The sequence below is a fragment of the Polyodon spathula genome, chromosome 29 (genome assembly GCF_017654505.1).
Source record: "Polyodon spathula isolate WHYD16114869_AA chromosome 29, ASM1765450v1, whole genome shotgun sequence".
NCBI classification, from domain to species: Eukaryota; Metazoa; Chordata; class Actinopteri; order Acipenseriformes; family Polyodontidae; genus Polyodon; species Polyodon spathula.
The window spans coordinates 123,606-143,437 of NC_054562.1; the positions used below are offsets into that span (position 1 = coordinate 123,606).

General features: G+C 44.8%; 2 protein-coding genes across 2 annotated transcripts; one reads left to right on the forward strand and one right to left on the reverse strand.

Moving 5' to 3' along the window:
• Positions 1-1,092: 1,092 nt before the first annotated feature.
• Positions 1,093-7,161, reverse strand: kcnj14 (potassium inwardly rectifying channel subfamily J member 14). Its single transcript, XM_041232056.1, has 3 exons — positions 6,846-7,161; positions 2,122-3,767; positions 1,093-1,458 (listed from the first exon to the last, which is right to left on the reverse strand). Exons 2-3 carry the CDS (start codon positions 2,923-2,925, stop codon positions 1,132-1,134), a joined length of 1,131 nt encoding a protein of 376 aa, XP_041087990.1. The 5' UTR covers positions 2,926-3,767; positions 6,846-7,161; the 3' UTR covers positions 1,093-1,131.
• Positions 7,162-8,317: 1,156 nt separating this feature from the next.
• On the forward strand, positions 8,318-18,653 carry LOC121302401 (cytohesin-2). The gene is made up of 12 exons (XM_041232349.1): positions 8,318-8,465; positions 9,639-9,789; positions 10,390-10,456; positions 11,639-11,757; positions 12,364-12,444; positions 13,148-13,260; positions 13,563-13,703; positions 13,992-14,111; positions 15,730-15,806; positions 16,331-16,402; positions 16,619-16,773; positions 16,990-18,653. Exons 1-12 carry the CDS (start codon positions 8,447-8,449, stop codon positions 17,078-17,080), a joined length of 1,206 nt encoding a protein of 401 aa, XP_041088283.1. The 5' UTR covers positions 8,318-8,446; the 3' UTR covers positions 17,081-18,653.
• Positions 18,654-19,832: the final 1,179 nt, after the last annotated feature.

Here is a 19,832-nt window from a genome sequence, read left to right on the forward strand (position 1 = left end):
CAGTTTTCAAAATGTCAACTTTTTCATTAAGTATATAACAACAAATTCAATATGTTAACAAGGGAACATTATTCAGCCTCTTTCACTGGATTCATATGAAGCTGAGGGAGTTCATTCTATATAGAGGGGGTGGAATTCAATATGTTAACAAGGGAACATTAAGCAGTCACTACTCTATGAAGCTGAGGGAGTTCATTCTATATAGAGGGGGTGCAATTCAATATGTTAACAAGGGAACATTATTCAGCAGCTTTCACTGGACTCTATGAAGCTGAGGGAGTTCATTCTATATAGAGGGGGTGGAATTCAATATGTTAACAAGGGAACATTATTCAGCAGCTTTCACTGGACTCTATGAAGCTGAGGGAGTTCATTCTATATAGAGGGGGTGCAATTCAATATGTTAACAAGGGAACATTATTCAGCAGCTTTCACTGGACTCTATGAAGCTGAGGGAGTTCATTCTATATAGAGGGGGTGGAATTCAATATGTTAACAAGGGAACATTATTCAGCAGCTTTCACTGGACTCTATGAAGCTGAGGGAGTTCATTCTATATAGAGGGGGTGCAATTCAATATGTTAACAAGGGAACATTATTCAGCAGCTTTCACTGGACTCTATGAAGCTGAGGGAGTTCATTCTATATAGAGGGGGTGGAATTCAATATGTTAACAAGGGAACATTATTCAGCAGCTTTCACTGGACTCTATGAAGCTGAGGGAGTTCATTCTATATAGAGGGGGTGCAATTCAATATGTTAACAAGGGAACATTATTCAGCAGCTTTCACTGGACTCTATGAAGCTGAGGGAGTTCATTCTATATAGAGGGGGTGCAATTCAATATGTTAACAAGGGAACATTATTCAGCAGCTTTCACTGGACTCTATGAAGCTGAGGGAGTTCATTCTATATAGAGGGGGTGCAATTCAATATGTTAACAAGGGAACATTATTCAGCAGCTTTCACTGGACTCTATGAAGCTGAGGGAGTTCATTCTATATAGAGGGGGTGGAATTCAATATGTTAACAAAGGAACATTATTCAGCAGGTAGCATTCAAAATGAGTTCATTGTATAGGGTGATGCAAAACCATTGGGCAGAGCTTTCAGACACACACACTGAGGTTTCTCAGCGTACCTGGTAGTGGTTGTTCTTCTCGAAGAGCACGGGTTCGAAGCAGTGGCCCCACAGGATCTCGTGGCTGAGGTAGGAGCTGCGACACTGCGTGGTCATGGCTGTGGCCTCCACCATGCCCTCCAGAATGACCACGACTTCGAAGTTGGCCTCTCGCTCCAGCTCCGCCTGGCTCAGCTCGTACAGGGGGCTGTCCTCGTCGATCTCGTGGACGATGGTCACGGGAGACACCAGGAAGATCCGGTCCGTGCCGTCGTCGAAGCCCACGTTCATGTCCTCGTGGTCCAGTGGGAGGTACTCTCCTTCTGGGGTCACACGTGGCTGGAGAGGAGGGGGGGAGTTATCTGTCCTAAAGCTGTGTTCTGTAAACCTCTGCAATGCTGTAGACTGGCTGCTGTTAGTTTTGTCATACCAACAATCAAAACCAATTAAAATCAATATTTGTTTTTGAGATCATTTTTTGTCTCCAATCTTTATTTTTCAATTCAAGCAGAGAATGGGTGACCTTTATGCTTATAAACTTATTTTTTTTTAACTTTTATAAAAACCCCTTTATTCATGTTCCACATGCAACAAAAACCCACGGTTACCAGGATTCTGACAACTTTCTAATCAATGATCTGTTCAGAGATACCAAGATATTTTGCGAGAGAGTCTTCAGAGTGAAGTTATCCGGCAACAAAGTCCCCGCCCCCAACTGTGCTGCTTTCCTATAGAAAAGAGAGAACATTTCGGGGGGAGCATTCTGCTTGTGAAAAATTTTAAATATTTAGCATATTTGTTATAAAGGAGACCATTATTACCTAGTCAGAGATACCCGGGTGTTTAGTCAAAGAGTAAGGGGTCTGAGTGAGGATTAAGCGGGCAACACAATTCGAGTAGCCTGAGTGATTGTCTGGCAACAAATTCCCCATCCCCATAGACAGACGCAGAGGGACGGATGGGTGCCTTGATAAACGTGGACAGGCTGCCGGTGCCACTCACCTTGAGCAGCTGCGCCCTCACGTGGGCTTCCACCAGGTGGCTGGTCCTCAGGTTCCCCACCCTCCACATCATGCACAGCTTGCTGTCCCGCAGCGCCACCACGGCGTTCTCCGAGAACACCAGCGTCTCGTTGCGCTTCTTGGGCTTGGCGATTTTCACCATGACTGCGCCGATGATGAAGGCGTCAATGATGCTTCCCACGATGCACTGCAGCACCACTGCCAGCACAGCCAGCGGGCAGGCCTCCGTCACGCTGCGGAAACCGTAGCCGATCGACGTCTGGGTCTCCAGGGAGAAGAGGAAGGCCGCCGTGAAGGTGTTGACCTGGAGGAAGCAGGGCTCAGGAGCGTCCGGCAGGACCGGCCGGGGGGCGAAGTCGCCGTGGCTCGAGGCGATGAGCCAGAAGGTGAAGCCGAACAGCAGCCAGGAGAGCAGGAAGGACAGGGAGAAGAGGACGAACATCCACCTCCAACGGATATCCACGCAGGTGGTGAAGAGGTCGGTGAGGTAGCGCTGGCCGCGCTCGCTCACGTTGATGAAGGTGATGTTGCAGCGGCCATCTTTTCGCACAAAGCGATTCCGGGCTCGCTGCTGCCTCCGGTGGTCCGGCGAGGAACTGCAGTGGCTGCTGTCCCCGTTTCCCTGAGAAAGGCCTTTCCCGTTGCGCGAGGGCAGGCTGGTGGGCGTGCAGGCTCCGCCCTCTCCCGCCTCGCCGGAACTCTGGGCGAGCTTCATCACTTCCTCTTCGTTGATGGGCATGTCCACCACGACACTGAAACGCCGCTTCACTCTGGCGCCTGCCATTGCGGGCAGTTTGGTTGCTTGTTCGGCCGCTTGTTGACGTGACTTTGATGCGTTACCCAAGATGCTGTGCTTTTAAATGAGTTCTTCCCCTCCAGAAGGGGAGAACTATGCGCTAACGAGGGACGAGCCTTGATGGGCTGAACTGGCCTTTTTCTCGTTCCCAAACCTTTCTTATGTTCTTTTCTTGTGAAAAGTCACAGTTTTTTTTGTGTTTTTTTATTCAAAAGTCTCTCTTGGTGGCTGAGGAAGATAGAACGGTCGCCGCCCCCTATTATGTGATTCTTTCTTGTTATAGCTTATTCCTGAAATATTTGTTTTTGGCACTCTGTTTCCATGGTAATGCCCTAAGGTTTAAAAAAAAGCCTGATTCCCTATTACCTATTTAAACAATTTCTGGTTGCTTTTCATCATGTAATTACCCATAAGTCTTTTTTGAGGAGTAAAACACATTTTGTTAGCGTTGTCTTGTTGCACTTTTACAGGGAAGACAACTTAAATTTATTAGCAAAACACAGTCTTTAAAAAATGAAAAAATTGTGCGGTCGATAAAGCAATCCTTATTGATCTGATCGGCTTAGGGATTCCAGTTCTCCGTTTATAAAAACAGCTGTTTAACCCAAACAGGGTCTGATAAAACAGTTTAGTCACTGTGGTTGACAAAGCAAGAAAGCAAATCCACTTGTCTGCGATTCCGTTTACAAAGCCTTGGTGATTGCCCTTTGAGATTGGGATTTGATGTCCCGCCTTGGTATTTGAGGAGGGTTTGGGACACGATCTGGCCGTTTTCAATGATGCTAAGAACCCTGGTTTAAGGGTTTTTAAAACCCAAGGTATATCACACCCTGAAAGACAGGAAAAGAAAGAAAACGACAGCTGTTAGAGAGAAGACACCTGGACAATATTCACTTATAGTTAACGACGCATTTCTCTCATGTTTTATGATGGATATCCCAATTTCCATGAAATGTACCCTATTGTGTAAGATGTAGTTCCTGTAATAAGTCCTATTTCTAAAATATCACTTAAAAATACACAGCCAGCATTTGCCTGACTGATTGACGCTGCCTGTCACACTGCGTTCAGGAACCTGACAGCCGGTTCAGTTTGCTTCCTCCCGGTAAATGACTGGACCCACACTGCGCAGAGCTGCGCGATTTCTTTAAAATGCCTTCAAAGAAAAAAGATCCCAGCTGCATGAAAGATGGGAAATCTATTTCTGCTAAAGATCGCTTTGTCCGGTACAAGAAGGGGGCGTTTCATGTGTTAAAACATTTAAATTTTTTTAGATTTATTTGTGTTTTGGTAATTCACAGATGGTGTAAATAGAGCACCTTCAAAAGGTTGACATAAAAAACAAACTATTCTACAATATAGCGTATTTTTAAAGTAGAATTAAAATATTTAGCAACATAACTCTAGAGAAAAATGATACATTTTGATCATGATGTTTTTTTCTGCTTTAATGCGTATTATTTAATCTTGAATTTCAACCTGACGTTTTTATAATATAATATAATATATATATATATATATATATATATATATATATATATATATATATATATTTTTTTTTTTTTTTTTTTATGGTGAAAGAGATCAACCCTGACGTTAAATAATATTATTATATATATATATATATTATATATAATATGAATGAAATATATTTTTTTTTTTTTTTTTTTCTGGTTGAAACCCAGCTTTCGTTATAGTGGTCTGAAGAAATACAATCCAGTAGCTATAAACATTGTGTGAAGGATGTACAAATGAGGGCGTGACCCTTTCCCATCACAAGACCTGCTAAAAAAAGGTGCTGAGGGGTTAGTTCACAAGTTTGAAATATTCCAGGACTCTGTTTGGGACTTTCTGAAGTGGTTTGTATGTGTGTGTGTTGGTTATAAATAGCAAGGATTTTAATTGTCTCGAGATATCAAACGTTGTGCGATGTCAGACCTGGATGCCAGTGCATGAAATTGGGTTTGAATTCCACACACGGCTCTAGATACAGCTTGAGACAAAGTGTTCCATCTTCACCCTATATAATGAACTAATTGTGCTTCATAGAGTCCAATGAGACCTGCTGAATAATGTTGAATTAACATATTGAATTTCACCCCCTCTATATAGAATGAACTCACTCAGCTTCATAGAGTCCAATGAAAGCTGCTGAATAATGTTCCCTTGTTAACATATTGAATTCCCCCCCCCCCATATAGAATGAACTCACTCAGCTTCATAGAGTCCAGTGAAAGCTGTTGAATAATGTTCCCTTGTTAACATATTGAATTCCCCCCCCATATAGAATGAACTCACTCAGCTTCATAGAGTCCAGTGAAAGCTGCTGAATAATGTTCCCTTGTTAACATATTGAATTCCACCCCCTCTATATAGAATGAACTCAATCAGCTTCATAGAGTCCAGTGAAAGCTGCTGAATAATGTTCCCTTGTTAACATATTGAATTGCACCCCCTCTATATAGAATGAACTCCCTCAGCTTCATAGAGTCCAGTGAAAGCTGCTGAATAATGTTCCCTTGTTAACATATTGAATCATGCCCCCACCCCCTCTATATAGAATGAACTCCCTCAGCTTCATAGAGTCCAGTGAAAGCTGTTGAATAATGTTCCCTTGTTAACATATTGAATTACACACCTAGTACTTTGTAGTTCTAGTTCTAGGTGATGTAAAACATTTGGCCATAGCTGTCATGTATGCAAGTATGCATGTGTGTATGTATCTATGTATGTGTGTTGTGTAGATGGTAGATTGATTGATGGACAGCTTGGACACACACACAGACACACATGTGCTCTTATATAAAGAGGAAAGCTGCTTAGAAGTAATAATCTCCAGACACACAAAGCTTCAAGAAATAACATTTTCCATGTCAATGTAACCACCCCTCCCTCCCCTCATCACACTCCTCTATGCTTCTCTCTCTCTACCTCTCTATCTCTTCCTCTTTAGTCCATGATTATGTTTCCATATTAAGATGTTATGAAGGAGGATTAAGGCTTTCCAGATGTACATATGATCTCAATGTCATTTGTAATCTCTGGATAAATCTCAAACTCTCTCTCTCTCTCTCTCAGCATGGAGTCTGAACTGCCCCCTGCCTCCCCCCCCCCAAGAGAAAGGGTGCCCCCTCCAGTCCAGGGCAGGCTGGAGGCACTGAGACTGAACTGCTCCCTCACACAGATACTCAGACACCACACTGGGTGATGGCAAGTGGTCGACTTTTTCTCTGAACTGCTGAATACTAAATTATTTATTGCACAGTAACTTTGAAGTTTCTTTCTCTTTTAAATATTTTATAAACAGTCGTATGAAGCATTCTGCGCGGTAGCTGTTGTGGAGACGTGATTCAGATGAATCGGGCATGCATTTGGCTTTACGAAGCAACAACGGTTCATTCTATAGGGTGAAGCTAAACTTTTAGCCGCGGCTGTATTTCTGCAGCACACAGCCTGTCGCTCAATCGCAGAGAGAAAGCAATTGATCAGGTATTAATCACATGACTATCTGGGTCATTCGCTTTCAATCAATAGCAGAGATATATATTTTCATCCGTGACTCTATTTTAATTTTTGTATTTTGTAATAATAAATTCAAAGCATATTTCAATTTATAAAATCTAGTTGAATTTATTTTTTGGGGTCAAATTTCATTAACGTGGAAAACAAGAATTCCCCAAATGAATGAGTGATAAATAAGTAGATGCATAATTTAATGAATGTTGTTGGCGTACAGAGGTAGATGTTTTTAAGACATCAGACTGCAGTGCAAGTTTGAAACACCCAAAATAAGTTTCACATTGATAATAATAATAATAATAATAATAATAATAATAATAATAATAATAATAATAATAATAATAATAACAACAACAACAGCAAAGTCAAGTAAAGACTGGATTCCTTACCTCACTGTCAGCTCATTAGTTATCATGTGTTTATCCTGTATCCCAAACAAATCTCTCTCTGTGTCAGACAAAATCTCACTCTCACTCTCACTCTCTCTCTCTCTCTCTCTCTCTCTCTCTCTCTCTCTCTCTCATTTGGTCAGCTTTGCAATAAGTACAGCCGAGTCATTGCTCTGGGTCGCTGTCTCTCTCTATCTCTCTCTCTCTCTCAATAAACAAGCTAGCTTAAAGAATTAAAAGAGTCTAAAGCAAACATTTAATAGAATTTGAATGATAACAAAGGACCAAAAGAAAACGATTGAGATCCTATAAACGAGGTCCTATTGGAAGTGACTCTGCAGCAGCCACTGACTCATTGTGTGTGTGTGTGTGTGTGTGACCCTGAGCAAGTCACTGAACCCTGTGCTCTGTCCTTTGGATGAGACGACAAACAAACGAGGTCCTATTGGAAGTGACTCTGCAGCAGCCACTGAATCGCTGTGTGGGAGACCCTGAGCAAGTCACTGAACAAGATCCTTCCTCCCGTGTTATTGATTCACCCTGGAATAGCCTTCAGCACCGCGTCCAGTGATCTCAGAGCGCGGTTCGGGTATACTGGATCACTGACTCCTGGAAGTAACTGCGTTCTAATCCATTCCTACCGCCACGCTAGGCGTGGGCAGGTTTCGGTAGTTCAATGTAAATTTAATCAGGGGTGTGATATCTCCATGTATCAGCTTGGTTTGGGGGGGTGATATGAAAGTGTCAGTCTCCCTTAGTCTGGAGCGTGAGGCGTGGCTGTCTAGTTTGGGGTTTGATATGAATCTGTACCCAAATCTCTGCTTTGGGTTACAAAAAGCACGCTAACTGTTAACCGATAGACCTCCGGGCCGGCGTGTGTCATTTACACAGGCTGCTGCTGCTGCTGCACGGCGCTGGTGGAAACTGATCAATGCGCGTTTTGTTACGGGTCGAAAACACTCAAGCTGCCTCTTAGCAAGACAGGGTGGATTCGGTTGCAGATTTTTTTTATTTTTTAAAAGAGAAAAGAAAGACTGGGTTTCGGAATTCAGTTTCGCTTTGTATTAGTTTTCTAAATTGCCCCCCCCCTCCCCACCCCCCCCCCCCCACCCCCTCCCCCCCCCCCCCCCCCCCCCCCCCCCCCCCCCCCCCCCCCCCCCCCCCCCCCGAATTAACTTGCGAATTAATTCAATATGGAAATATTAACCCGCTTTGGCTGCCACCTGCTGTTTTTAACTGTAATTGCACATTTGCTTTGGTATAGTATTACCTCCTTCACTAAAATGTCTTCCAGTGCACAGATTCCTCTACCAAGATGGCCCGATCCCCGGCAGTCCCGCATAATAGACGCTGTCTTTACCAAGATGTCTTCCTTGACGCGTCGCCGTCGCCCAGCTAGGAGTCCAATCTGAATGGGTTTAGCAAGATGGCCGCCGCTTGGCTTCACTCCTCCTCTCCGTTGTCTTTCCAATGAGGCTTTCAAAGGGATGGGCGTATCCCGTATTCCCGTATTCCCTTTGTTTGTAAGAGTGTCCGCGACGGGGCGTTGAATAAAGTTTTAAAGCGGTTGAATCCGCAGTGACTCGGGAAAGAGAACAGCGATGGAGGATTTAGATTTTAGTAAGTCTCTATTCTTGCTCTTGTGTTGCTGTTGCATGAAAACGCGTGTCCTGAATTCGCAAGCTGTCAGCACCTCTTAATAACGCATACCGGCCCCCCTCTCTCCAGTACCTCGTTTGTAAACGGCAGGTATAATCAATGTTAATAATGTCACTGCACGTCAGCGCAGTGCTGAATCGGGGTTTCATTACTGGCGTAGAGGATGGAAGGAAATCCGTTTTTAATCATTCATTTCAGCTCTTGTTATTATTTTTTAGGTCGACAATCGGCCACGGCGTTATTATAATAGCTATCAAAGAAAACCCGACCCGCAATACCCCTCGATCAATTCCTGGTGTCGGTGCATTTCAAGATGCGGTACTGGGGTATTGCTCAGCGAGCGATGATGTGAAGATCGATGTGTCCATTCTATTGTATAATAATAATAATAATAATAATAATAATAATAATAATAATAATAATAATAATAATTAGCCTACTTATTTTTTTTAGTCAAGGTGACTGACAGCTGTCCCTCTCTCTGATTGTGTAATATGTTCTGTACTCGTGCCATCGCGTACATTGTATAGATGTAATAATAATAATAATAATAATAATAATAATGTTAGTAAGAGTATCATTCTAATAATACAATACAACATCAAATAAAATTACACCGTTTAATAATTGCACAAGTATCCGAACATGTTCAGTTGTCAATATTATTCGTAATAATAATAATAATAATAATATACATTCTTATTCTTTCAAAGTTAACGTTTGTCAAACATTTGTGGTCCTGGTTTTGTAGTGCTGTAGGGGCTATGAAACAGTTTAGCACAGTATAGATAGATTTACTACACATTACAGGTAGAGTTTGTTCTCGGTCTGTGTTTGTTATTAGTTGAAAGGTTTTACTCATTATAAAGTTACAGTTTGATCTATGCCTGGTTTTACTATGAGTTTAATAAGACACGGTTTTAAATACCGGTCAGCACCTGAGCCTTGTTCCGTAGACACTCTACTGTGCTGATCTGTGGACACCGACTCCCTCCCAGAGGGAGGGAGGAGGGTCAGAGATCTGTCTGTCTGTCTGTCTGTCTGTCTGTCTGTGTGTCTCTCTCCCTCCCTGTCTCTCGGTCTGTCTGTCTGTGTGTGTCCCTCCCTGTCCCTCCCTGTCTCTGTGTCTCTCAGTCCCAGGGGATCTCAGCTCGGATGAGCGTCTGGAGCTTGAAGAGATTCGACGCAGGAAAGCAGTTCTGCTGCTGGAGATCCAGAGACTCAAAGATGAGCTGAGAGAGGCCATGATGGAAGTGGAGGGACTGGAGAGCAACACAGAGGGGAGGTGAGAGGAGAGGAGAGAGGGGAGAGGGACTGGAGAGCAACACAGAGGAGAGGTGAGAGGAGAGGAGAGAGGAGAGGGGGGAGAGGGACTGGAGAGCAACACAGAGGGGAGGAGAGAGGGGCTGGAGAGCAACACAGAGGGGAGGTGAGAGGAGAGGGGAGAGGGGACTGGAGAGCAACACAGAGGGGAGGTGAGAGGAGAGGGGAGAGGGGCTGGAGAGCAACACAGAGGGGAGGTGAGAGGAGAGGAGAGGGGGGAGAGGGACTGGAGAGCAACACAGAGGGGAGGTGAGAGGAGAGAGGGGAGAGGGACTGGAGAGCAACACAGAGGGGAGGAGAGAGGTGAGGGACTGGAGAGCAACACAGGGGAGGTGAGAGGAGAGGAGAGAGGGGAGAGGGACTGGAGAGCAACACAGAGGGGAACAGAGAGGGGCTGGAGAGCAACGCAGAGGGGAGGAGAGAGGAGAGGGACTGGAGAGCAACACAGAGGGGAGGGGAGAGGGAGTGGAGAGCAACACAGAGGGGAGAGAGAGAGAGAGAGAGAGAGAGAGAGAGAGATCGATCTATCAGGTGTTTTAACAGTTTTTTTTTTTTATCTCAGTAAAACGTTACAGAAAAACCGTCATGTAGCCATGGGTCGAAAAAAGTTCAACATGGATCCCAAAAAGGTGATTTATTATAATTATTGTTATTATTATTATTAGTGGAAGTTGCTAATTCCAACTTTGATCAATGATGATGTGTTCAAATTGATTAAAAACATAATTGGGTATAAGATCTGCTGTGTGTGTGTGTGTGTGCGTGTGTGTGTCTGCAGGGTGTCTCTCTGTGTTTATCTTGTCTCTGTGTTTATCCTGTCTCTCTGTGTGTGTCTGCAGGGTATCTCTCAGTGTTTATCTTGTCTTTATGTGTGTCTGCAGGGTATCTCTCTGTGTTTATCTTGTCTCTGTGTGTGTCTGCAGGGTATCTCTCTGTGTTTATCCTGTCTCTGTGTGTGTCTGCAGGGTGTCTCTCTGTGTTTATCCTGTCTCTGTGTGTGTCTGCAGGGTATCTCTCTGTGTTTATCCTGTCTCTCTGTGTGTGTCTGCAGGGTATCTCTCTGTGTTTATCCTGTCTCTGTGTGTGTCTGCAGGGTGTCTCTCTGTGTTTATCCTGTCTGTGTGTGTCTGCAGGGTATCTCTCTGTGTTTATCCTGTCTCTGTGTGTGTCTGCAGGGTATCTCTCTGTGTTTATCTTGTCTTTATGTGTGTCTGCAGGGTATCTCTCTGTGTTTATCCTGTCTCTCTGTGTGTGTCTGCAGGGTATCTCTCTGTGTTTATCCTGTCTCTCTGTGTGTGTCTGCAGGGTGTCTCTCTGTGTTTATCCTGTCTGTGTGTGTCTGCAGGGTATCTCTCTGTGTTTATCCTGTCTCTCTGTGTGTGTCTGCAGGGTATCTCTCTGTGTTTATCCTGTCTCTTTGTGTGTGCAAGGTGTCTCTCTGTGCTTATCCTGCCTCTCTGTGTGTGTCTGCAGGGTATCTCTCTGTGCTTATCCTGTCTCTGTGTGTGTGCAGGGTATCTCTCTGTGTTTATCTTGTCTTTGTGTGTGTCTGCAGGGTATCTCTCTGTGTTTATCCTGTCTCTGTGTGTGTCTGCAGGGTATCTCTCTGTGTTTATCCTGTCTCTGTGTGTGTCTGCAGGGTATCTCTCTGTGTTTATCCTGTCTCTGTGTGTGTGTGTGTCTGCAGGGTGTCTCTCTGTGTTTATCCTGTCTCTGTGTGTGTCTGCAGGGTGTCTCTCTGTGTTTATCCTGTCTCTGTGTGTCTGCAGGGTATCTCTCTGTGTTTATCCTGTCTCTGTGTGTGTCTGCAGGGTATTCAGTTCCTGGTTGAGAACGAGTTGCTCTGCCACACCGCTGAAGAAATCGCTCAGTTCTTGTACAAAGGGGAGGGGCTGAACAAGACTGCGATAGGGGATTATCTCGGTGAAAGGTACCCTGTCTGCCTTCCTTATAGCTGGGCTGGAAACAGCAATGAGAATCTCTATTGCATAGCAGTTTGATCCAGTCCTGGTTTCACTATGAGTTTAATAAGACACACCTGAGTTTGATCCAGTCCTGGTTTCACTATGAGTTTAATAAGACACACCTGAGTTTGATCCAGTCCTGGTTTCGCTATGAGTTCAATAAGACACACCTGAGTTTGCTGAAGTGCATTTTCAGCATTTTTGTGTAACAGTGTGTAATCATGTTTCTACAATCTGATCATTCTTGCGCCATCAGAGTTTTCTCATCTTATCAGTTGTTATTGTTTAGAAGTGAATGATACCAGGAGGTTCAAATCACCTGACTCAGCCCCTGACTCACTGTGTGTGTGTGAGAGACCCTGAGCAAGTCACTGAACCTCCTTGTGCTCCGTCCTTCGGATGAGACGCCAAACAAACGAGGTCCTATTGGAAGAGACTCTGCAGCAGCAGCGGTTGTTGATGATGCAGAGTTCACCCCCCTAGTCTCTGGAAGTTGCTTTGGATAAAAGCGTCTGCTGAAAGATGCATTAATACTATGAATACTAACAATAATCTCTTGTTCTTTTGCTTAGGGACGACTTCAATATCCGAGTCCTCCACGCGTTTGTGGATCTCCACGAGTTCACGGACCTCAATCTAGTGCAAGCGCTGCGGTGAGCAAGCTGTCTTTGTGTTGTGTTCAGGGTCTGTCCTCTCTGGCTGTGTGCATACAGCCGTGTACAAGTGTATCAGAAATCCTCTTCCTGCTGTCGTTTTGTCGTGCGTCTGAAACAAAGCCACTGGGGCAGAAGATCTTGAAGAAAATTATCAGGCAAATTGGCGATTTGATTAATTTAATGACTTTAATCGTCCACACGTGTAATTAATTTCAAACAGCGAGAGACAAGGAACACGGAGCGACACGCGATCAAACGCAGGAGACTTTTCAGAAGCTGTTTAAGACGCCTGATTACAAAGCGGTGTGACATTTTCACACGCGAGCGGAGATTGAAATTCTCACAGCCTGAGGTGTTTTCATGCAGGTAGGGTTATAAAGGATTTCAGTGACAAATCTGGAGGTGTTCTGATGCATTTGCACATGGCTGTAATATTTCTCAGCTGTGCATAATTGCACTTCTAGTTTTTTGCTGCCACCTTGTGGTTGTCATGGGTAAACGGGAAAAAAAAATGCTGTTATTTTCACTTGCTGTAAACTGCACTGTGTTTAAATATGAAGCTTGCATTGTAACCCTGAGCTGCTCTGTGACAGCTGTGTGAGTCTCCTGGGATAGAGACGTCTGACAAATACATTAATAATAATAATAATAATTAGTAATAAATGGAAGCTGATTTATTTCAGTGTTTTTCCGACTTCAGACAGTTTCTCTGGAGTTTCCGGTTGCCCGGAGAAGCGCAGAAAATTGACAGGATGATGGAAGCATTTGCTCAGAGATACTGTCACTGCAACCCGGGTGTCTTTCAGAGTACAGGTACTAAAGACCCCACTCACTATCCACCCACTCACTCACTATCCACCCACTCACCCACTCACTATCCACCCACCCCACTCACTCACTATCCACCCACTCACTCACTATCCACCCACCCCACTCACTGTCCACCCACTCACTCACTATCCACCCACTCACTCACTCACTATCCACCCACCCCACTCACTATCCACCCACCCACTCACCCACTGACTATCTACCCACCCCACTCACTCACTGGGCCCTGTTGCCCAGGTATGAGAGAATACACGGGGGTTCTGATTTCAGTGTTCTTCCTTCAGACACCTGCTACGTCCTGTCGTTCGCCATCATCATGCTGAACACCAGTCTCCACAACCCCAACGTGAGAGACAAGCCGGGGGTGGAGAGATTCATCTCCATGAACAGAGGAATCAACGAGGGAGGGGACCTGCCAGAGGAGCCGACTCCCACTAACTCCCACCCCCACCTCCCCCCACGCCCCGACCAAAATTTTTCCTGATGTGACTCTCTCTCCTACCCACCCACGGACCTACCTACCCACCCCCCACCCACCTACCCTGGGTTGGTGTGGTGGATACCTACCACCTACCCGCCTAACCCAATGGTACCCACCTACTGGGTGGGTGGGTGGATGGGTGGGTGGGTGGATGGGTGGATGGATGGATGGATGGATGGATGGATGGATGAAGCACCGCAATTTAGATTTTTTTTTTATTTCTCTCTTTTTTTTTGTCAGAATCTTTACGACAGCATCAAGAACGAGCCGTTCAAAATCCCAGAGGATGATGGGAATGACCTGACGCACACTTTCTTCAACCCGGACCGGGAGGGCTGGCTCCTCAAGCTGGGTGAGAGAGAGGGAGAGGGAGAGAGCGCCCGCCCAACTAACTCGCATCCACTGGAATGCTTTTTGACAAAGATTACATTCAGATTACACTTCGAATCAATTAAAGAAAAGGAAAAAATCAACATTTGGTTAATTTAAAATAATAGAATTAAGAACCCATCAATGAATGGAATGTACATACAGTTCTGTATAGAATGAACTCCTTCAGCTTCATAGAGTCCAGTGAAAGCTGCTGAATAATGTTCCCTTGTTAACATATTGAATTGCACCCCCTCTATATAGAATGAACTCCCTCATCTTCATAGAGTCCAGTGAAAGCTGCTGAATAATATTCCCTTGTTAACATATTGAATTCCACCCCCTCTATATAGAATGAACTCCTTCAGCTTCATAGAGTCCAGTGAAAGCTGCTGAATAATGTTCCCTTGTTAACATATTGAATTGCACCCCCTCTATATAGAATGAACTCCCTCAGCTTCATAGAGTCCAGTGAAAGCTGCTGGATAAGTTCATGTATTTTTAAATGTTTTTTTTGTTTTTTTGTTATGTAGGCGATGCACAGTGTTTGCCTGTAGCTTTATACTCCTTGACAGTAAACCCACAGCACAAACAGCCCAATCTTTTCTCGCTGCCAAGATAAACCGACCCAGCCTTTCCTGCTGTGTCACTGTTGCCTTGTTTAAAGAAAGTCTTCAGTTTGAATATTCGGTGGTTTGAAGTTTGCTGAGAGAAAGCATTTGCAGGGATGAGGTACAGATCTGAGACGAGACGCCTACTAGAAATTCTTTACTTTCACATCGTCCGTTTCTTTCGATGAATTAAATCCAGTCGAAACTGTTCTTTAAAGGTTAATACAGTTTCACGAAAACCAAACTGGGCTTAATATTTAGTTGTAGGATTCAGTTGTGTGTAAAAGTAACTAATTGTAACGTCTCTGTAAGGGGGAGGTTTGTCTGGTCCTGTGCTTTCACTGTGATATACATTTCTGCATGATCTTGGCTAATGTGACTAATATTTCTCTTTCTCTGTTTTTCTCCCTCTCCCTTCTTCCTTTCTTACCACTCTCCCTCTCTCCTTTCCCTCTCTCCTCTCCTCTCTTCTGCTGATTGCCCTTAAGGAGGTATGTATCTACACTGCTTATTAGTCTTCAGTGTTTGTCAAAATGTTGCATGTTGAAGGCTCTCAAAATACGTTTTCAAAAACAAGTGAAAATTGTGACTACCCAGGTGAAATGATTTGCAGTAGGACGTGTCTAATCGGAACGTCGTTTGAGATCGGAGAAGAATTGTTGCAGGCTGCCAGTTTACAGAGGTTGGGGCTAGAGCTGGGGTTAGGGTTGGGGTGTACCCCTTTTAGTTTTTTTTATATAAATCGATCGATAGACGGACAGCTAGTTACTTATCCAATCATGATGAAACTTTTTTACGGACATTCCTTTAGCACTTCAAGTTCACGGAGAATCTGAATCTGGGTTTGTGTGGAGCCTCCTATCCCTCGGTCTGCCTGCCAGCATACAGTTTTCCATTCAGTCGTGGCGATCGGCTTTCTTCCTGCATTGACAGCTGTGGCGCTGTGTGTGTGTGTGTGTGCGTGACTCTCTTGTTTGTTTGTGTCGACAGGGGGTCGCGTGAAAACATGGAAAAGACGCTGGTTCATCTTGACAGACAATTGTCTCTACTACTTTGAGTACACCACGGTAAGAAATCTTTTCTTCTTCTCCCAGGAGTGTCGCAGAGTGGGAACGTATTGGTGATCGCGTGAAAGGAAATACGTTGGTCATGTTAAACCAGTTTGTTTGGCGATGGCTTTGGCATAGGCAGAGCTGCTCGGGCAACTTAGGGTTAGAATGATTGACGCGAGAAAGCAGGTGCAGGAATGTACGAGGAACAAAATATGGTAAAGAATGAACCACAGTAACCTTGTAAAAGAGAGTAGTTAGTGGTTGGTTGCACTTGAATGGAGTGACAGCTGAATAACTCATTTCTATAATTAGTAAGATAACAGAAAAAGGCTACTAGGGGCCTACTAGAGAATAACTACCAGGCATAGAGGCGAGGCAGACGGAGAATACTCCACTACCTCCAGGATCATCGTGGTCTCATCCTTATAGTGTAACAAAGTAATTCATTCCATGTTTGCCTTTGTTCGCTATCCTTCCACTGTTAGCTCAAGTGTTATCCAGCACGCTGGTGGAATCCTTGTTTTTTTTTTTTCCCCCAGGATAAGGAACCTCGAGGGATCATCCCGTTGGAGAATTTGAGTATCCGGGAAGTGGAAGATCCCAGGAAACCAGTGAGTAGTAGTCTTTGATTTGTTGTGCATGTGAAATCAAAACTGCCGGAACTGAAAATCTTGAAAAATTGTCAGTCAAATTAACGATTGTCTGATTTTAATATATATATATATATTTAATATTTTTCTATATAAAGGTGTATTGATAAGCAGGTGCGCTGATAATGAGGGAAGTGGTTTCGGTTTTGAAGGCGTGTTTCTCCCTGTGTGTTCCAGAACTGCTTCGAGTTGTATATTCCTAATAACCGAGGTCAGCTGATCAAGGCGTGTAAGACGGAGGCGGACGGCCGGGTCGTGGAGGGCAACCACAACGTCTACCGGATCTCCGCCCCCACCCAGGAAGAGAAAGACGAGTGGATCAAAAACATCAAGTGAGCTTCTGTTGGTAACATCTCGAATTACAGACCGCCACTTCCTTCTGCACCTGGATGGACGTTTATTTATTTCATTGGTTCAGTTAAACTATTTAAAAAGGGTTTTGAAGCAAAGACCAGGAGTGGAATAGGGCCAACTTTACTGTAAAAGTGGATGGTGAACATCTCTCTCTCTCTCTTTCTCTCTCTCTCTCTCTCTCTCTCTCCTGGCAGGTCTGCAGTCAGTGTGGATCCTTTCTACGAGATGCTGGCTGCGAGGAAGAAACGCATTTCACTGAAGAAGAAGGAGGAGCAGCAGCAGTGAGAGAGGAGAGGAACAAATAGACTTTCAAACTCGTCCTTTGTTCCATGCCCCTTTCTTTCACACCAAGTAGCAATCCTGGGGTACCCCCCTCCCTCCCACATACACACCCCTTTTCCACTGGACCACAGTGACCACTAATATAAACCTCTTTAAGCCTGGAGATACACAAGCAATTTTTATTGGCAATTCTACAACGGAAACAAAGCAGTGGACTATTCTGGACACTCGATTGCCAATTGAAAATCTGTTGAAAATCATTGTCTATTTGGGTTGCCAAGAAAAAAATCGCTTGTATATCTCCAGCTTCCCCTTATTTAATGATTTATCTTTCTATCTGCCCTGATTTCTGTATGAACTATGGGGGGGGTAGCCCCTTTTTAAAATCCCTCTTCGATTCCAAGATTGAGAAACACTCCTTTTGAAATAAATACAGCCCCTCAGCCCCTCCACCTCCCGCTTTCCCCTGCTTGAGAACCAACTTCCAAAGAAAGAAAGGAAATCAAGAGTACAAACAGATCCTCAGATCCCAAGCTTGACCCGCAATCAGTTCCAGTGACAACGCACCGGAATACAAATACTCAGAAGTCTTATCATGAGGGCTGACTTTCAACATCCAGCCAGGGGTGTCCAGTCAGTCCTGGTCCTGGAGCGCCGTTCCACTCCACTCCAAGAGGGTTAACAGGTAAAATGAGATCATGAACTACTTCAGAGTCCGGATAGATGGAGGCTTATTTATTTAATTGGTTCAGCTAAACAAATTAAGAAGCGGGTTTTGGAACTGCAAATGCTGCAATATGATTTCCCTGAAGCAACCTGAAACAATCCTTGAAGTTAACTTTCTATAACAATATATAAAAAGTGCATGGTGTAACCCGTAGGGGGCGCTGTCTGCCAGTCACTGCACCTCTGATTAACATGAAGTTGCATTGACCTGGCATCGGTGTGCTGTATGTAGAGGTAACAATTAGGTCATATCCAGCACAGAGAACAATGTGGTGACCTCGGATCAATGATTAAGTCTAGAGCTGCTTGACTGTTTTTATATCAAGAAGATCATTGCTGCCGAGCTTTAAGAGATCGTCATTGGGGATTCAAGAATTCTGCTTGGCCCTCACAGACCGTGGTCAATGCTGCCAGCCACTTACAACATCCGGGCAAGAATGGATCCTGGCATTTAAGCAAATGGTGGGGAAAAAAACCCTTTGAGTATCATCTGGATTCTTTCTGAATGATGGGAACCAGAGAGACGGTAATCCCTGCAGTGTGGCGCCCAGCATGGGGCCGCTCTTTGGAAGGAGGTGGGGGGTGAGGTATCGCCTGGGACGCAATGGGGAGAGGGACCACATCAGGGTTTGGGGTCAATTCCTGTTTTTCAATTCCAGTTCCTTTTTAAAACCAATACCGTTTTTGTTTTCATGTTATGAGATTGATTTTATTTATTTTATTATTAATATTTTGTTGTGATGAATTGTCTTCGTTTCTCTTATGGGGTGATCAGTTCAGTCTCTTTCTCTTAGGGGGCTGAGGGAGGGAGGGAGCAGTTCAGTCTGCATGCCTTGAGCCTGTCCTGGACTGGAAGGAGCACCCTTTCTCTTAGGGGGCTGAGGGAGGGAGGGAGGGAGCAGTTCAGTCTACATGCCTCGAGCCTGTCCTGGACTGGAGGGAGCACCCTTTCTCTTAGGGGGCTGAGGGAGGGAGGGAGCAGTTCAGTCTCCATGCCTCAAGCCTGTCCTGGACTGGAAGGAGCACCCTTTCTCTTAGGGGGCTGAGGGAGGGAGGGAGCAGTTCAGTCTGCATGCCTCGAGCCTGTCCTGGACTGGAGGGAGCACCCTTTCTCTTAGGGGGGGGAGGGAGGGAGGGAGCAGTTCAGTCTCCATGCCTCAAGCCTGTCCTGGACTGGAGGGAGCACCCTTTCTCTTAGGGGGCTGAGGGAGGGAGGGAGCAGTTCAGTCTGCATGCCTCAAGCCTGTCCTGGACTGGAAGGAGCACCCTTTCTCTTAGTGGGCTGAGGGAGGGAGGGAGCAGTTCAGTCTCTGTGCCTCAAGCATGCCCTGGACTGGAAGGAGCACCCTTTCTCTTAGGGGGCTGAGGGAGGGAGGGAGCAGTTCAGTCTGCATGCCTCGAGCCTGTCCTGGACTGGAAGGAGCACCCTTTCTCTTAGGGGGCTGAGGGAGGGAGGGAGCAGTTCAGTCTGCATGCCTCGAGCCTGTCCTGGACTGGAGGGAGCACCCTTTCTCTTAGGGGGCTGAGGGAGGGAGGGAGCAGTTCAGTCTCCGTGCCTCGAGCCTGTCCTGGACTGGAGGGAGCCCCCTTTCTCTTAGTTTAGTAATGCCCATGTGCATTTGTTGCAGTGGGTTTAAATGAAGGGGACCTGTGCGTTGCTGAGTTTAGTGTTAGTGAATCCAAGGCAGCTTCTTTTGTTGTTGTTGACGTTAGCATTCCTTTCAAACGACCTGCATCAGTTTTAATAAATGTTTTGCGAAGTGGGTGTTGCATGTTTTTTTGGGTTTTTTTTTTTTGTTTGTTTTTTTAATAAATCTGGATTGTTTTTTGTATAAATAACGAATTAAATAATGTTCTCCTTTGAAAGAAAGTATAGAAAGTGTAATGCTAAAATGACATTTCAATACTGTCTAATTACACACAATAATAATTCTCATTGCTCTGCATTCCGTGTCTCTTATGTGGAAAATGTCAGTCTTTCATCTAAAATAAACATCAGTTATTTCTGTCCAACTCTCCCACAGTATAA

Excerpts from the sequence above, each read along its gene's own strand:
- LOC121302401 (XM_041232349.1), top strand. Across the intron at positions 13,261-13,562 it reads GGGTGTCTTTCAGAGTACAG|ACACCTGCTACGTCCTGTCG; the intron begins GTACTAAAGACC and ends TTCTTCCTTCAG. Across the intron at positions 16,403-16,618 it reads TGGAAGATCCCAGGAAACCA|AACTGCTTCGAGTTGTATAT; the intron begins GTGAGTAGTAGT and ends TGTGTGTTCCAG.
- kcnj14 (XM_041232056.1), bottom strand. The coding sequence starts at position 2,925 with ATGGCAGGCGCCAGAGTGAAGCGGCGTTTCAGTGTCGTGGTGGACATG. Across the intron at positions 1,459-2,121 it reads TGAGGGCGCAGCTGCTCAAG|CCACGTGTGACCCCAGAAGG; the intron begins GTGAGTGGCACC and ends CCTCCTCTCCAG.